This window comes from Balearica regulorum, chromosome 3, assembly GCF_011004875.1.
Source record: "Balearica regulorum gibbericeps isolate bBalReg1 chromosome 3, bBalReg1.pri, whole genome shotgun sequence".
Taxonomy (NCBI): domain Eukaryota; kingdom Metazoa; phylum Chordata; class Aves; order Gruiformes; family Gruidae; genus Balearica; species Balearica regulorum.
The window spans coordinates 49894482-49911793 of NC_046186.1; the positions used below are offsets into that span (position 1 = coordinate 49894482).

At 41.0% G+C, this 17312-nt stretch overlaps 1 protein-coding gene across 3 annotated transcripts in view; it reads right to left on the reverse strand.

The window, feature by feature from the left end:
- Positions 1 to 3055: 3055 nt before the first annotated feature.
- The window catches only part of PDSS2 (decaprenyl diphosphate synthase subunit 2), a 122140-nt gene continuing 107883 nt past the window's right edge, over positions 3056 to 17312 (reverse strand). For 2 of the 3 annotated variants that reach the window (XM_075747828.1, XM_075747826.1), the window contains 2 exons: positions 15280 to 15315; positions 3056 to 5256 (listed from right to left, as the gene is read on the reverse strand). In XM_075747828.1, the coding sequence (XP_075603943.1) occupies positions 5098 to 5256; positions 15280 to 15315 (195 nt within the window). In that variant the 3' untranslated portion in view covers positions 3056 to 5097. The remainder of the gene's footprint in view (positions 5257 to 15279; positions 15316 to 17312) is intronic. The other variant, XM_075747827.1, reaches the window with a different exon arrangement.

Sequence of the window (17312 nt, forward strand, 5' to 3'; positions counted from 1 at the left end):
GCATAGGCCAGGCCCAGCACGGTGCGAGAAGTTGTGTCCCGTTAGCACAGCCAGGGCATCCTTTTCTCAAATGCTCTGTCACTTTATCAGGATGCTGCACTTGTTTGGGGGTCAAGTCCCACACTACGGCAGATGAAAACTGTTCTGGATACCTGCCCATGTGCTTCCACACACCTTGCCACCCAGGACGAGGCTGCCTCAGGGCACATCCCTGTGTGACATTCCTGAACAGTCTGTTAACCTTAGGAAAAGCTGGAAAGAGATTCTTGAGACACACCAGTGTGAGGATTCTGATTACCCAGGGATGTTCAAGATGATACTGAAGAGTTGTTGTAACATGGTGGAAAGCACCTACCCTGCAGGAGATGAAGGGGAAGGTGCTGTTCTTTGTTTCCTCCACAAATTGGCTCTCAGAGGAAAAGAGGGAAAAGGTGTAGTTGTTAATTGTCTCCACGAGATGGTTCCCGAAGTACTTGGACAGCAGCAATGCAGGGCCCAAACACCAGATTAGGCTCAGGGCCAGCGCTTTCATCATAGTTCTCCCGGGCAAAACACAATTGAGTGCTATGCAGCACAGCAAACTGCAAAAGCCAAACCCAGCCTTTAACAGCCTCTCAAATTTGATGTACAGCAAGAGAGGGAACATGACATGGAAGGGGCAAGGGAACAAATAAACCTGCATTGAGAACAAATAAGTCAACATTGTGATCAGCAACAGCTAAATAGGTATAGTAAGTTTCCTCTAGCACACTCCGGTCAAACGTTTTGTTATCCTGAACCCCACGTGTCCCACATCAGGTGCCAAAAAGGACTGGGGTGGACTTGCCCTGGATGGCAGCTAAGCACCTTGCAGCCACTCACTGGCCCCTGCAGTGGGATGGGAGTGAGAATCAGAAGGGCAACAATGAGAAAATCCATGGATTGAGTTAAAGACAGTTTAATAGGTAAAATGGAAAAAAGTGAAACAAAACAAAGAAAAATAAGCGATGCAAAAGCAACCACCACCAGCTGACTGACGCCCAGATGATCCCTGAGCAACAGATCCTCTGAACACCCCCACACGCCATCCTGTTTTTATTGTGGAGCATGACATTATGGTATGGAGTATCTCTGTGGTCAGTTCGGGTGAGCTGCCCCAGTCGCACTCCCTCCCAGCCCCTTCCCCATCCTCAGTCTGCTCACTGGGCGTCAGAGTGGGGAGCAGAGAATGCCTTGGCACTGTGCGAGCACTGTTGAGCAATAGCTGAAACACTGGTGTGTCCGCAATGCTGTTTTGGTCACAAATCCAAAAGACAGCACCGTATGGGATACTATGAAGAAAATTAAGTCTGTCACAGCAAGACCCAGTACATCTGGGTGAATTTTTGTTCTCCTCCTCACCATACCCAGTGAAGCTGCTCCTGAACTGGCCTGTTTTGGGCTCACGGCCCAACAGGAATGATACAAAAGTCATGCAGGTCACTGGAGGGCAACCTTGTTAGGGCATAGCACACTAGGCCACCACAGAGCCAGGGCTGCTCCAGCCAGTAACAGGAGGTTGTCAGGCAATCAAACGGCAGCACACAGCAATTAACAGAGACAGCAGAGCCAAATGATTCCTGGCAGCAGCAGGTGGCAAATAACGGACAACAGCCACCAGCTACCATGAGGGAGGTTCCTGCTGGACATGAGGAAAACTCCTTCACAAGGAAGGTGGAGCAGCACTGGGACAGGTTGCATGGGGAACCTGTGGAAGCTCCATCCCTGGTGGTTTCCAAGGCCAGGCTTCATGTTGGCAACACTCCACTTCAAATGAGAGATGTGACTTGATGACTTTTCAGCACGCCCTTCCAGCCAACATCTCTATTCTTCTAAGTACTTCATTTGCCAAACACCCGTCCTATAGCGTTATCACAGTTGTGGAGCTAGAAATACTCGGCTGGCAGTTAAATGACTTTCCATAGCAGACCTACAAAACAGCCATTCTAACCACTGCAGATGAGCTCTTTGTAGGAGATCAATTTATTTTGGTTTAAAGAGCAACTGGGACCTTGTCCTATATTTTGCACACCTACAGCATGGTCCAGCACTACAATACCTGAGACAAGTTCAGAGGACCAGCTGACTGGTATGTCTGGTTGAGTCACCGGTGTTTTGGTTTGGAGTATTGGTGGCAAAAGTAGACATAAAAATTCAGTGCAATTTTCTGTGCCAAAGCCCTTCTGAAATGCAAGGGCATGGAAAAGAAATGGCTTATGTCCTTAACTTTGCTAAAAACAAACCCACCCCACTGCCCAAACCCTTCAATCAATGTACATTCTGCAAGCTCTTGGTCATTAGAAAATTAAAAATGCAGAAGACCTTCAAAATAGTTATCTCCTGGGTTTTTTTTGTTTTTGCAATCCAAGCACATAGATAATTTAATTATATATTATACAGTGTCTAAATGTATATGTTTAAATGTCTAATGATATGATCGAGATTAGAGGCTCTAACATAGCAGCATTCAGACCACATATGTTAGGTGCTCAAATGAAGAATCTTGTTTTCCTATCAAAGAAGATGGTACCTCTGAGCAGCCAAGACAGGCTCTTGCTCTCCATCGTCCTCTAGGCAAGAGCCTGCCCAGCTGATGAGAACCCAGCTTTGGACCTCTGAATGACTGAAGTAAACGGGGTGAAGGCCTTCCTCAGGCACCCCCAGACCACAGGCCTCCCCCTCCCTGACCTCCTTATAGAGGTGGCTGGGGAAAAGGAACCAAGAAAATTAAAAATAAAACCTGAACAGCCTTAAGGTTCCATCACTGCTCAGAAATTGTGTAAGATGTGGGGAATATATTAATACACAGCAGTGATTAATTCACCAAGAGTTTGACAGACAGGTATAATACTTTGCTGGTTGTTTACCTGGTGGAAACAAGACAACAAAAATTTCTCAATAATTACAGGCAAATATCGTAAATATAAGATTACTTGATAATATTAAGGGACAATTCGTGTTGATTTTTTTTTAATTAAGATTGAAGATTAGTTTAAGAGCAATCAGAACTTTCTGGTGATAAAAATTAAAAAAGTCATTAAATTTTGCCAATTTACCTTTATTAGCAAAAAGTACAAATAAAAAACCTTGTACTTTCATGAAAAAATAAACTATGTGTAGACAGTTTTGCAATATGGTTGATATTTCTTTCACACAACCAAGGTGAGATGGCTCAGAATATCTCCAGCAGACCCAAGCTTCTTGCAGACCTAAATTATTATGAACCAATTAGCATAGATGTAAGACAAAAAGACGTATAGCTCCTGCTATACGTACTATGTAAAAACCAGAGCCAAAAAAAAGCTGAAATATGACTCTGGTTGAATTGATGTATTTCTTTCAAGCACAAGTTTTACATTAGCAGAACTTCAGGGAACTTCACAGGTGAAAAACGTAGGGTGGTTAGCTAAGGTAGATACCGGTGACTCATGGTAGATACCCTGGGGCTCACCCACGCTGCTCCTCTTCTGTCTCCAGCCTTCCTGCTGCTGCAGCAGCACTAACTCCAGCAGCAGTGCCAGAGGCTTGGGAGGAGAGAGAACACCGGGGCAGGCATGAGAAAGGAAGCACAAGGAAGAAGCGGTCTGGTGTTGAAGCCATTCTCCAGAACAAAGCGAGTCCTGAGTTCTGGATGCTGCTTCCATAGAAAGACTGTGTCTCAAGGCTGCCTGTTATACATCTAATATTATGGTATAATATAGGCATATCTTACACAGAATATTATGTACATTATGCAGCATGTATTTTTAGAGGACAGAGGTTTTATTTATATTTTGCATTCAGTGGAACGCAACACGCCGGTCTGTGACAAACAAGCTGTGCGACGGGGGAAAGGAGTGCAGGGGGAGAAGGAGGGAGGGGAGAATTTAACAGAAATAACTCCACTTAGTGTTTGAGTGAGCGATGTAATGAAATCTGTTTGCTGTGCTAGCTGTCTCCAGATTGGGCTGTAATTACACCACAGAAGGAAGAAAGGTAGCTGAGTCTCAATCTAGATCATTTATGTAAACTCAGCCTTCTTGTCAACGGCACTCTCAGATTGCACGCATGCAAACCACAAAAATCATCTCCTATGAACAAAACAGAGACGGTCTCAAATTGCAGGCTTCTGATACACCTTATATGCTGTCTGTAATTGAACTTTAAAATTCAACATACTGAGGTTCAAAACTTTTCCAGTATTTTCTGCATTTTATTCAGCGCGCTGAAAGACTGTACTTGCAGAAGAGCATTCCTTCTTCCTTTCTGCCAAAGGCCGATGTCTAGCCTTACAAGTTAACATTTATTTGGCTTAAATGAACACAAGCGTCATAAACCTAGGAAATTCTTTTGTGTAAGATTGTGTTGAAACAAACGGCTTGATCTGAGGGAGGGATAATTCTCTCCCCAAGAGAGTTGGAAAAACCTCATTCTTTGACCCAGAGCAACATATTTTACACACACGGTATAAAGCCTAGGCAGTCACTTCCCTTAACAGAGCCAAATTAATATTTGATTAAATATTTTAAAGCTCCTACTTACCATGCTTGACACATTTTCTCAGCAAGTTTCGCAAATACAGAAAGCATTAGGCACAGGGTAACTTTACATTTGAATACAGAAAAACAGTGTGAGGAGACATGCAGGCAGAGAGAGGATTTTCCCCACTAATCCCCCGAACTGCCCTTCCCCATGAGAAGCGGGGACATTAATTCCCGGCTTGGGCAGCTCGCTCTCTCTGGGCAGGTTTGAGCGGGATCTTCACGCCCCTCCATCCCTCGGGCAGGAAAACCACCGGTCTCCGCCCTGGCGCCGTCCCCGCCGGTGCCCAATCAATACTGACTTATTTCCTGTCCATTTGCTGAGGTCACGGAAACGGGACTCATTAATTATTTCTACCGGTGCAGCCTCAAGTGTGCTTCTGGCACAACAAGCGAGAGCTGGCTGTGACCTTTTTTTTTTCTTCCCCCTCCCCTTGAATTTTGCTGGTGGCGGTGGCAGCCAGTGCGCGTTCCTCCATCGGGACGATGAGGTGAGCAGCGGCGCAGGGCATCGGCGGCGTCCCCGCTGGGTTGTTGTCACCCGCGGAGGGACGGCAGGTCAGGGAAACCTGGTCACGGCATAGATGATGTTGGCCAAGGCGGCCCTGGCTTCGGAGGGAGGGAAGCGCTCCAGGGCTGCCAGCGCTCTGTTCCCGTGGCCGCGGCAGAGGTCGATGGCAGAAGTCACACCTTTGCCGGCCTTGATGGCTTCCCGCAGCTGTCAGAAAACACAGGCACAACAGAGTGGGTTTCGGCAACATGGCGCATGCAACTATCTCTAAGAGGACAGAGCTCCCGCCACCCCTTCCCAAGGTAAAGGCGAGAACCCAAGCCGTCAGACAAAGCTCTCAAATACTCTCACAGCTGCTCCATTTTGGCTCCTCACTACAATAGAGCTGCGGGTAATTTAAACTACATTGGGCATTACTTCGTCACCTGAAAAATGCTGGCTCTTCAAAGGGCACATTTAATTTAAAAAATAAAATAAAAATTGTTAAATATCTGGGCATTTCATACCTAAGGCACTGCTTGAGAGCTTTTCTGCAGAACTGGCAGACCAGCCGCTCGCTCGCTCTCTCATTTTGTGCAGTCAAAAACTGTATTTTATGAACACCCGTTCCATCCCCTTTTTGGAAACAGGCATAGGATGACACACGTTGAACTCTTGTCTTTTGTAATACAGGTTTCTATTTATATACCGTATGATTACATTTGTTACAGTGGACAAAAGCAAATTTTGTCAGTAAAATGGGATGCGTTAAACTTTATCTCACTGAACTATAGCTGCGCAATCTCAATCTTCTCAGTAAGGTTAGGGAATTTGACAATGGTTTGGTGATATGCCATATGAGAAAGAGAATATTAACATGGAATAACAGACATTTCATGGCAAGCTGCTGGAAAGATTTAGCACCTAAAAAGCTTGGGTAAATGACAAGTTAAATTTCATATGAAATAATAGCAACAAATATTCCAAACGAAACATGTTGGTTCTTCCCAGTATCTCAATTTAGCTGAAGCTCTAAATAGTAATCACATTTATTGAGGGCTTCTTTTTAATTATTATTTTTTCCTGAACAGCATCATGAGACCATCATGAAACACCATTACGTTTTTCTACCTTAAACCCAGGTGTCCCCAGACCAACTCCAGGCTGATGCCTCCTGGCCTGAGAACCAAGGCATGACAGCATTTCATCATCTTTAATGTGTCCCAGCTGGCTTTCATTGGTGGCTTACATCACTGTATCGGCTTTTAAAAAGAGGGCTTTTCTCAAACACGTATCTACAGTAACTAATTATACAGTGGTTTATAAATGATGTTTTCCTCCAATACACAGCCCAATGCCCCAATTCATTTACAAATACGTCAGTACAACCTTATCTGTCTAGTTTAAATCATGTAAAATCAAAAAAAAAAATCTAAGCCATGAGCAAATTGTAAAAGTCATCCATTTTTACAGATACTTGCATTCATACAGAGTGAATGACATTTCTTATCTGAATACAAACTGAAGTGGATTCATTATCTGTATTTAAAGATGAAATTAGCTGAAAGCATATTACAGCACTTGAGTGTTCAAGTCCCAGTTCATCAAAATTTTATTCTCCACTTCAGTTAGAATCTTCCTGCACTGTGTGCTGGAAAGGAACTTGCCCTGAGGCATAAATGCGTTGCATAGTTAATTCAACACGTCTTCTAACGAATGGGAATCGGCCACATGACCACAGCTCTGCAGCAAAGGTGGGGATAGGTGAGATGAGGTAGGCTAGCAGCCTGAAAAGCTGTTTCTTCCCCTTTCCTTGAGGCACAACTCGGCAAGATGGTAGAACTTGCACACCTTGAAGCAAACGCTGCTGATTTGCTAAAGCTCATTAAAAAGGTTTAGCATGCTTGGTAATACTCATGTAAGTACAGACTGAGATGTAAACAGGAAAGAAAATAGCTCCTAAAAAGTCTTCAAACTGGTCAAAGACCAGAGGAGCTTAGCTTAAGCATATATGATTGTATACATGCACTATGACTTACTTCCAACACCAAAATCTGGAAAGGGGGAGAATTCTAACGCAGTGACACAATCCATTTACACGCTTGTCTTGTGTAAGCCCTTAGACACACGCAGTGCCTTGAAGCCAAAACAATTGCAAAGCTCATGTCGAACTATATGCAGAGGAATCACTATACAAAAATCAGTCTAATCCATTACTGAATGTTTCCAGGCAAAGTTCAAGGAACCTCAAAATGACAAATTCTTGCTCCTATGGCAAGCTCCTTCCTCAGCTCTTCAGTTAGAGATCGTCCTATATAATGAACAATTTATAGTCCTAAAAAAAACTTACCTGTTTCATATTCCATTTGCAGAATCAGCTGGTTAATTCAAATAAGCATACACTGAGGTAAACCAGTCTGGATTAACCAGACCGCATGCTACCTCTATCTCAGCTACGGTTGTAAAAGGGGAAGGAATAAAAAAAAAAAAAAAAAGGACAAATTGAGCTTCTTGTACGGGGATAGCTATGAAAGAAATATAGGCTATAACTCCATAGGAAACTAGGCTTCAGTAGCCCTGCTGTATGCAAAAAAACCCCTAATTTAAGCCTTTAGCTCTACTGTCAGTTTTATTACAGTTACACTTTCACGCTCTCTCTCAATTTTTGGGCTTCAATGATTTTATGTAATGAACTTCACAAACTAAGTGCATAAAAAAAATTCCATGTATCCAGTTTAGATGTATTATTTTTTAATTTCATTTGGATAGAAACTGCTAATTTTTGAGGCAAATAAACAGAAAAGCAAAATGAACTACTTTTATTTGTTACTTTATAAACTTTAATTACACTCATGAATTTCTTCTAAATAAAGGAATCTGCTCTTTTAGTCTTTACTTACATGGCATCATTTTGTGCAAAAATGTTTCCACTTGTAGGAACAATTTCATCCATCATTAAAACATAACCTTCTTCAGAGTGGCATTCAGTAAGTAAAACCAAATACAAGTCAAAATACAGATTGCTTCAACATACTTTTCTCCAGTTGAGCTGCTAGCTACGCTGGAATACTGCATTTTAACTTCTAGTGCCAGTGGTCTGAACAGAAGCTTAAAGTCCTGCTTCATTCTAAAGGTGCCAAGAACCTGAGAAATCACTGGCTGGGTTTTGGTTATTTAAATTCAGCTTAAGGAATAGTCTCAGGACTGCCTCCATCTCTCATGTTAAAAACTACTGGACAAAATACAGAGGTAGCAATGGCCATGTAACAATATATATAGTCTGTTCATGGTTCTGGCCCTACCTGTGGGAACAGAAGATGAGAACTTTACTTCTCTTACCCTTTGCTGCAAGGACACACTGCTTCAAGACAAAACAATGTGCGTAAATAGTTATGAAGGAAAAAGAGTACAGCTGAACCATAAGTACACCATAAAACCAAAAGAGTATACTTGTGTGTCCCATCTTTCTGCTTATGAGCAAGACAGACATTAAGACTAAGAAATTATTTCCTGCGGTACAGCATAAGTGAATAATAAAAAGAAACTCTGTGTTGTGTAGGTCATACCATATGTAAAATTGTAGTGAATTTGCATTCCTGCTCCTACATTGTAGCATTAACGTTCGGGGTTTTTTTAATTAAGTATTTAGGCACATTAATAAGTAAGGGACAGTCTGCATTTGGATAAACAACCTTGACAGGGTCTACACAGCTTTTCGATTCTACTAATTTGTTATAAATACACAGAAAGTAATGAAATGGTGATGGTGGTGGTGAATTGCAAATCAACTGCCAGTTTCACATATGGTGCTAAATGGTCATCCAACAGAAGTTGCCTCTAATCGGATTTGATAACATTCAACTACATTTGAACCAATGACCAACAGGCCAAGAGGTCCACATCCTGTTTTTCTGATGGTCCAACTGTACTCTTTTTCCTTCATAACTATCTACGCACATTGTTTTGTCTTGAAGCAGTGTGTCCTCGCAGCAAAGATCATCAACTGCTTCTTGGGCTGTGTTAACAAGTGTTATTCAGCCAGCACTTACCGCGCCCTATTTGGGGCCTGTGGGACCATGTCTGGAGCGCTGTGCCCAATTTTGGGCTTCCTGCTAAGAAGACATTGCTGCAGAGCAGCAAGCGCAGTGGGAGGCTACCCAGATGATACGGGGCTGGAGCAGCACATGGTCTACAAGGAAATGCTGGGAATCGCTTCGTTCAGCCCTAAGAAGAAAAGGCTGTTACTGCTGTCCCAACCACCTCATGGGCAAGTGCAAAGGAGTCAGAACTGGACTCTTGAGAAGAGGTGGATGTGGAAGGAACAAGAGGCAACAGGCACAGGTTGCAGCATGGGAGATGCTGCTTAGACCCAAGGAAATTCTTTTCCACCAGGAGGGAGATCAAGCACTGGAACAGGTTGCTCAGGTCAGCTGTGAAATCCCTGTCCTTGCAGATACTCAAAACTCAACTGAGCAAACCCATTCTGGCTCTGCTTTGAGTGAGAGGCTGGACCAGATGTGCCCCAGAGGTCCCTGCCAACTTAAATTATTGTATGATTCTGTGAATAGAGTTGAGTTAAAAGTACTACGTTTCCCAGTCTTTTTGTTTTAAAAAGGCAAAGAGAAAATTTCTCACCCATACCACAGCAGTTAAGTATTTGCCTTTCAGACCAACTGTTCAGGATTGCTGTTGGACAGAATGTCACGTCTGAGAGCAGCAAGAGATCAAAGAGGCAAGCTAGGGACTGCTGGATTTTGGAGGCTGAAGAATTAAAGAAGAGGGTAGATTTAGATTAGATATTAGGAAAAAATTCTTCACTACAAGGGTGGAGAGACACTGGGCCAGGTTGCCCAGAGAGGTTGTGGATGCCCCCTCCCTGGCAGTGTTCAAGGCCAGGTTGGATGGGGCTTTGGGCAACGTGGTCTAGTGGAGGGTGTCCCTGCCTATGGCAGGGGGGTTGGAAATAGGTGGTCTTTAAGATCCCTTCCAACCCAAACCATCCTATGGTTCTAAATTTCTGCCTTATTTCCCAGCCAAAGGAAAGAAGATTCCTCTACCCTCTAGGGTATAACAAATTTGGTGGGGAAAAGACTCCCTGAATATGTGGTATTTTGGCTGTACTAGATTTTATGTGCAAAGGGAGAATGAGAACACTGAAATTCTTAGGGCTTTTTTGCAATGGTCAAACTTAGGATTATTTAAGTGATAAGATACCAAGTAACTTCAGAATTTTTTTTTGTTGTTTTAGAAGAATGATCCTAAACAGCTTAATTTCTTATACCTGAAATCTTCACACATCATGTATTTTCTCTGAGAAGTGAGCTCACTTCAAGAAGCGAGCTAAAATATTCTACATTTTTAAAGCGCACAGTACTCACTGAAACAAAAAGAAACCTCAAAATACAAAATTTAAATTGATCTGTGGCTGAGTGACTGAGTAATGCCCTGTTTGCAGTGTTCTGCACTAGCTTTTCTAAATTTGTTTTCCCTTTTGTGGGAACACCATGCTCAATAAGCACTGAAGGTTTAGACCACTGAAATGTTACCTTGAAAGGGCACCGACATGTTTCACAGCTAGTAGATCAACTTTGTGAAATTCTTCCTTTGCTTTTTAAGTAAGTACCTTGGACTATCTCAGCATCCACTCTCACAGTTTTTGTGGCTGGACACAGGGTTATGCTCTTCCTTCTCAAAATGGGCCAGATAATCATTTAAATGCATCACTTCGTAATGTTGTAAGATACATTCATTTTTTCAAAAATCTTTGTTGGCTATATATGCAGAATGATATGCCACTTGAAGTTGGAGCAGTACATGTATTTATCCAATTTCTTCTTAGGAACTTTTTCTATATAAAAGGTAAAGAAATGCATCTTTAAAGGGCATAAACACCCTGTAGAAACTTCCATTGGTAGTACTACTCATCTGACAAACAGAAAAATTCTGGTTTTACTTAAAACTCAGAGACACCTGTCTAGGAAGAGACCAGATCTGGAAAGTCACCCCCAGCAGTGGAGGAAAGATGGCCCGCTCACAGGGAACGCTGCTACTCCAGCTGTTACGCAGTTCTTGTAGTACGGTTTGCCAAAAAATTACAAGTCATCCCAAGACACTGATTGATTGTACAGACCCTTTAATACTTCAGAAGAGACACCAACTCCTCCTCCTTATGCCTTTCCACGTCTTTCACAATGAACTTAACAAGGCCCACTAGCTTTTAAATCTAAACAATGGTAGTTAAGTGATGCCTTTTTACCAAAAAGCATGACTTTCTTAAATCACATTAATGCAAACAATGATTGTTAATTGCCATCTTAGCATACATAAGCAATTAACTTCATATTTATGTTAAAAGATCTTATAGTTGTTTGCTTTAATGGAACAGAAGTTGTGCTGGACTCTCACCCCAAAGAAGCCATGGAAAATACCCAGTGATTAAAAACAAAGATGCAACTGATTTTTGGTACTGGATGTACACCTTGACAATTCAGATATAGTTAATCCCAGCAAAGGAGAAAATTGCTTCTTCTGAATGGTTTTGGCTGCTTTTGTAATATTACTAACATATCTAAAAAACCCTACATTCATTAAATCACTTTTTTTTTTAATATACATAACAAATGAACTAATGGCAGTGGCTGCTCCAAAACCAACAAGACAAATTTTCATAGAAAACCGCCACAGGTCAGAAGCATCTACAAACAACAATCCTCTGGTTTTAACTCTTTGCTGCATTTCAGGAGCAAGAGAGTGAATATTCCACGGCCTACAGTCCCGTGACACATCTCATGACGAGTCTCTGGCATTTGAACAAACAGAACCGTGGGACCACCGTCATTTACACCGCGGGACTGCAAAGCTGCTCTGCAGACAGCACTGCAGCGGGATGAACACACCGTGGTTGGTGGTCAACGGTGAGCTGGGGAAGGGGAGCCATGCGACTCTTGCCAACGCAACTGGGTGGCACTGTGGTATTTATTAGTTGCATGACAGCAGGCTGCCACTGAGAATCCTCCTTGTTTCCCAACGCGACCTTTCCCATTTTTCTTCTCTCTCTCCCGCCATATGGGAAGTTCAAGACATTAGTGCCACGCAGTGTGTGAACGGCTGGATCTACCACTTCTTGACTCATGCTAGTTCCAGTGCTGTACGGAATCTGCTCCCCGTGTTAACGTCATGCACAGTGTTTCATATACAAACCAGCAAAGTACATTACAGCATCCTATGCTGATGCACCACATTTCCCATGCCAGTGTGGATGAAAGGCCTCTACAACAGAGAGCAGAGCAAACGGACAGGGCTGCAGTAAAGAGAAAAAAAATTTTCCTACGTCCTCTTTCACTTGACTTAATTTATCATTTCTGAATATTGCTTTTAGAGAAACAATAAATCCTTGCAGCAGCATACTCACTGCCTGCAAACTACAGGATTTATTTCTTTATTTAGCCTTATCTTATAGTTTTTCTAGAGCCTTGGCCAGAAAACAAAAATTATTCCTAGCATATCATTTCTGCTACTAGTTGTGCCTTTGTTACACTCATTTAAAAAGTCTGTATAATTTCAAGCACCATTAAGGCCTTGACTTCAGTAGAGAGTTTGTAATCAATATTATAAAATAGTAATTGAGAATCTCAATTTGTTGTTTTAGAATTACACAGCTTACCTTGCATGCAAAGTAGATGTAAAATGGATAAACGCTCTTTGATTTTAAAAAGAGTGAGATTTTTGCCAAAATCTCACATACGAATGAGGGTGACAGAAGAGTTGCTGTCTCTTTCAATGACATACATGAATTTTGCCCCTGCCATATACTGGTACTTTCTCTTCTGTTATCAGAGAAACACCACTAAAACAGAGCTGAAACTACTTTTTCATCTCTGGAAGAGACTTTCAAACATCACAACGATGGATCAATAATTTGTCTGGATGCAGTGTGATGGTGTAGGGGAAAAAAAAAAAAAGAAAAGAGTGAAACATTCAGATGCTAATTGAGAAAATATATTCAGAAAGACAGACCTCAAAATAAGCCTTTTGCGATATCAAAGTCCTTCTGATAAAAAGATTGAGAAAGGCTGGGAGAAAAAGAATACCAAAAAGTTTTGCAGAACATAGTGACCTTATTGACATGACACTCTCAGAACTAATTAAATTAATAGAAAGTATTTTACTTCTATATCTCTGTATTTACGTCAGAGCCTGCACTAAATTTACTAGTACCATCTAGATAGTTTTTTGTCAGTGAAAAAAAATCAGGGATAGCATTTTAATATAACATGCATCAAAAGAACAATGCAAAATTCTTGAGCAGTCTCAAAATTGAAATAAGATCTTTGCCTTTAAAGGAGGCATGTTAAATGGGTAGATCTCAATTTCTCAAATTTACTTTCATTCATTATTTTAACTGAAAGCCACAACGAGTAAGGTAAAACATTCTTAAGCAGGGATAAACAGCTAACAATTTTTGTATACATATTATTTATGAATACAACTAAAGGAAGAACATTTTAACATCAACATCAACTAAGTGGCAAACTGAAGTTCATAACAAAAATTAAAAGAACAAAAATAATACAAATTTTCAGAAGTTCTACAGCTAGTTTTGGTGACCTTTGCTTTTACAAAGTTAAAGAGGAGATATTTTGGAGACTCAATGAGAAACAAATCCTCAAATTTGATCAGGAATGTTGAAGTAATTCTAGCAACTGAATAGAAAGATGAGAGGGGACCTTGATGCTGAGAAGAAAAGACTGAGCAATGTGCAAAACACTGACTCCAGTGATGTAGAAATAAAGACAACACGGCAAAGGGCAAAAAGGAAATACTAATTTGTACCGCACAAGATACCTCCTAATTGGTCGTGTGCAAGCTACGATGCTGGGGTGAGCTACAGGTTACTGGGTTCATTTAGCATGGATGTAACTAACGACCACTTTTATTTTACACGAAGAAACATAGAAGAGAGGGATGTGACGTGATAGTTTTGAAGCTGAATTCTATAAAAAACAAAGTTGATTGTTTTTTGAGCTCACAATAACCATAGAGTATTTTTCACTATCATTACTAAACTCATAATATCTGTGCTTATATAAGAGATCATTACCCAGAGCTAGTAAAATCACATGCTTTCTAGCTGAAGTCAATTGCTCAAAATACAAAATTTGAAGGACTTTTTCCCCTTCCTTTCCTTTTATTCAAGTGTTCAAGTTGCCTAAGCACACTAAGTTTTTAAATTTCATGGGAAGGATGCAAAATATGAAATAATTTCAGTCAAAATACAGAATACATGGACAAATATTTAATTCAGTAAAGAAATTTTAGATGCTTTACTTCTAAATTACAAATTTTCTTAATACAGAATAGTTATAGTAAAATTCTAACTTGTACCTGTGTGTTAGCCTTCCATACTAGCAGCAATCAGTCAGAGCTGTAACATTCTTCAGGCCCCGGTTCAAGAAGCAATTCTCAATCGTGTGTGCGGCTCAATAACTTATTTATCATTTCCCATTGATGCTGGAGATAACTACCTGGATCCTCATGATCTACGTCAGACTCTGAACAAGTCAGGTTCATGCTCAGTAAGCGAGTTGGGGACACAACGTCATCTTCTGTCTCCAGTACAAGCATGCTGTCCTCCAGTATTTAACCAGGGGAACCTTCTCAGCCATCTCCTGCAGCTCTCTAAGAGCTTTGTGGTGTCCCAGCTACTTTCACTGGATAAGCTAGTTAGTTCAGCTCTGCCTTTACTATAGAGCAGTCCCAGTAGCAAATACAGCGGTGACTTAGCTAAAAAAGTCGTAATGGGGACTGGAAGAAACAGAAATTATTACAAAACATGTGCATGTATATTTTTTAATAGATCGCAGGGCATTAAGGTGAGATTTAAAAAATGTAACAGCATACTCTATCAATACATAGAGACCACTGACGGGAGCTAACGTGCAAAAGACTGCAGAAAAAGATGACAGCAAAAGCCATCAGAAGCCTGGTTTCAAAACCAAGTTTAGGGAAGTAAATGGGATAAATAATAGCAAAAGTGATTATTAAATAGCTACATTTGATACTTACAGTACAGCTGACTATTACTGGCTTTTATAAAATGAAGAAATTGCACAAGCCATTCTCTCTCCCTCCATGTACACATGCACAAATAACCTGACTTTAATAATGAAGTTTCTCTCAACTGTCAAGAATATCCTTGAAAACATCACAAAAAGGCATTAAAATAATGAGATTTAAATGTAATTTACCAACCTTCTTGTAGTCCATTATATTTCCTTTTCCTTGTGCCTTAAAGAGAAAGAGAGATTTTTATATAAGACATTACATACTACAAACTAGAGTTGCAAGAATAAAGAATGCAATTAAAAGAGCTACTATGTTAAACATAACCGACTTTCTTTAGGAATCTGATAGGGAAAAACCTAAAATACAACCCAGTGTGTTACCAGCTTATACAACATGGTTCTGTTTCAGTTGAGGACTGCAGATACTTAATGTAATTTTTAGTTCTTTTATTATGACTTGTAGTTAAACATTTGTTGAATCCAAAACGTTTTGGTCTTAAGAAATCATGCTTTGCATTAATTAATTTATCCCATGAGATTCTGAAATAAACTATACTTCCTATCAGCAATAACACGATTTATTTTCTTAAAAGAGATCTCTCTGTCTATCTGTAGGGATTTGCACACAGGTAATAGTCTAGATCTCTCAAAAGGGGATGTCAGGACCATGTCAGTGCTATTAGACCTAGGTTAGAGATGCTTTTGGTTCAGAATTGCATTTGAGCATCAGAACCATCCTTTACTTGAGCAGCAGATACATACAACCTGTAACTCCTAACACATTCAGAAAGAAGTATGAATAAATTTTAAGTTTCTTCTTGCCCAGATGCAGAAAAGTAGGTAGTCTAAATTCCTCAATTTTGTCACAGGATGATGTAGAAGAGATGTCTATGTCTTTCTCACCCGGTGGCAGTGCTCTGCCAGACCCAGAGAACTCCTGCTTAACCAACCTGAACTGAAGCCCTTCCCTTAGGTCAGATCCAGCTCTATCACTGTCACCTCATGCAACTCCAGTTCTTCTCTTTCAGGCACATTAAGAGACAAAAAAAAAGTTCACTCATTTCTTTCACTCTAGCCTTCACAAGGGAATACCACAAACCTCAGTTCTTCTGGAATGGTCTCCTGAAAAGATGTAGATCAAGACCACCACCTCTCTGTGTCCTCTGTGGGGACTTCAGAGAGCAGCCAAGAGGAGCAGGTCCACTGGCAGAAGGGGAAGAGCTGAGGCTTGCACTGAAGAGGAACACTAAGTGGCAAGCCCAGCTTTGAAAAGTGTTGCTGAGATGGCACAGATTTGGAAAATAAATTAATTTTTTTGCAAGGGAGGAAGAATAAAATAGAGAAAAGAACCGACGAGATACTAAGCAAGCAGACCAGGAAGGAAAACAGTAGATAACAACACTGATTTCACTGAAGGAGAAAGGGGACTGATCCACAAAACTTCTTTACTACTCTCTTTAAGCTTCTAAAGAGTCAGTTTTTCTGGAATGCATATTAAGAAAACAGCCTGATAGCATTTGGGAGCAGCAAAATCACTGCCAATAACTGCTTCCTTATTTGTGTATTCCCATCTCTCCGATTTGCCAACTTTTATTCATACCGGTTGGATCTTATGGCTTCAAAATATATCTAGTAGTTACATTGTATATCGGAACACACCAGAAATATGTTCTTTAATAAATGATTGCCTATATGCAGATTCACACTGCAGCGGAAAATTTGCCAACATGTTTGAGGAAGAGGCTTTTTAGTCTTAGCAATACCAGAAGAGGTGTGTGCTCAGCATGCCTCCTCCGGCGTCTAATCCACACTACAAACAGCAAGAATATTTTCTTGTGCTCTGTTCCTCTCAAGCATTCAAGTCAATGGCCGTACCTTTGCTTTTTTTCTTTCTTTTTAGCCTCACAGTAGTTTGGATCTTTTGACTTTTACTGACCCCGATTTCAGACACACACCATTTTTTTTTTATTATTTTTTTTTGCACTTTATGTCAGATTTCTGCATCTGGTTTAGCTTCCTCAAAGGTATTAAGCCTGATTTACAAATGGTATGCACTGTTGTCAAACTTTGATAACTTTCTAGGTCTTGCTGACTGGCCGGGGAGCTCAGCCTCTGAATGTCGGGGTTCTGGGTCCTCAAAGAAAAGCATCTGCTTACCAGCATATTAGAGATATAAACGGCCAACTCAGCTCCGCCTTCCTCCTGAACATCAAACATCAC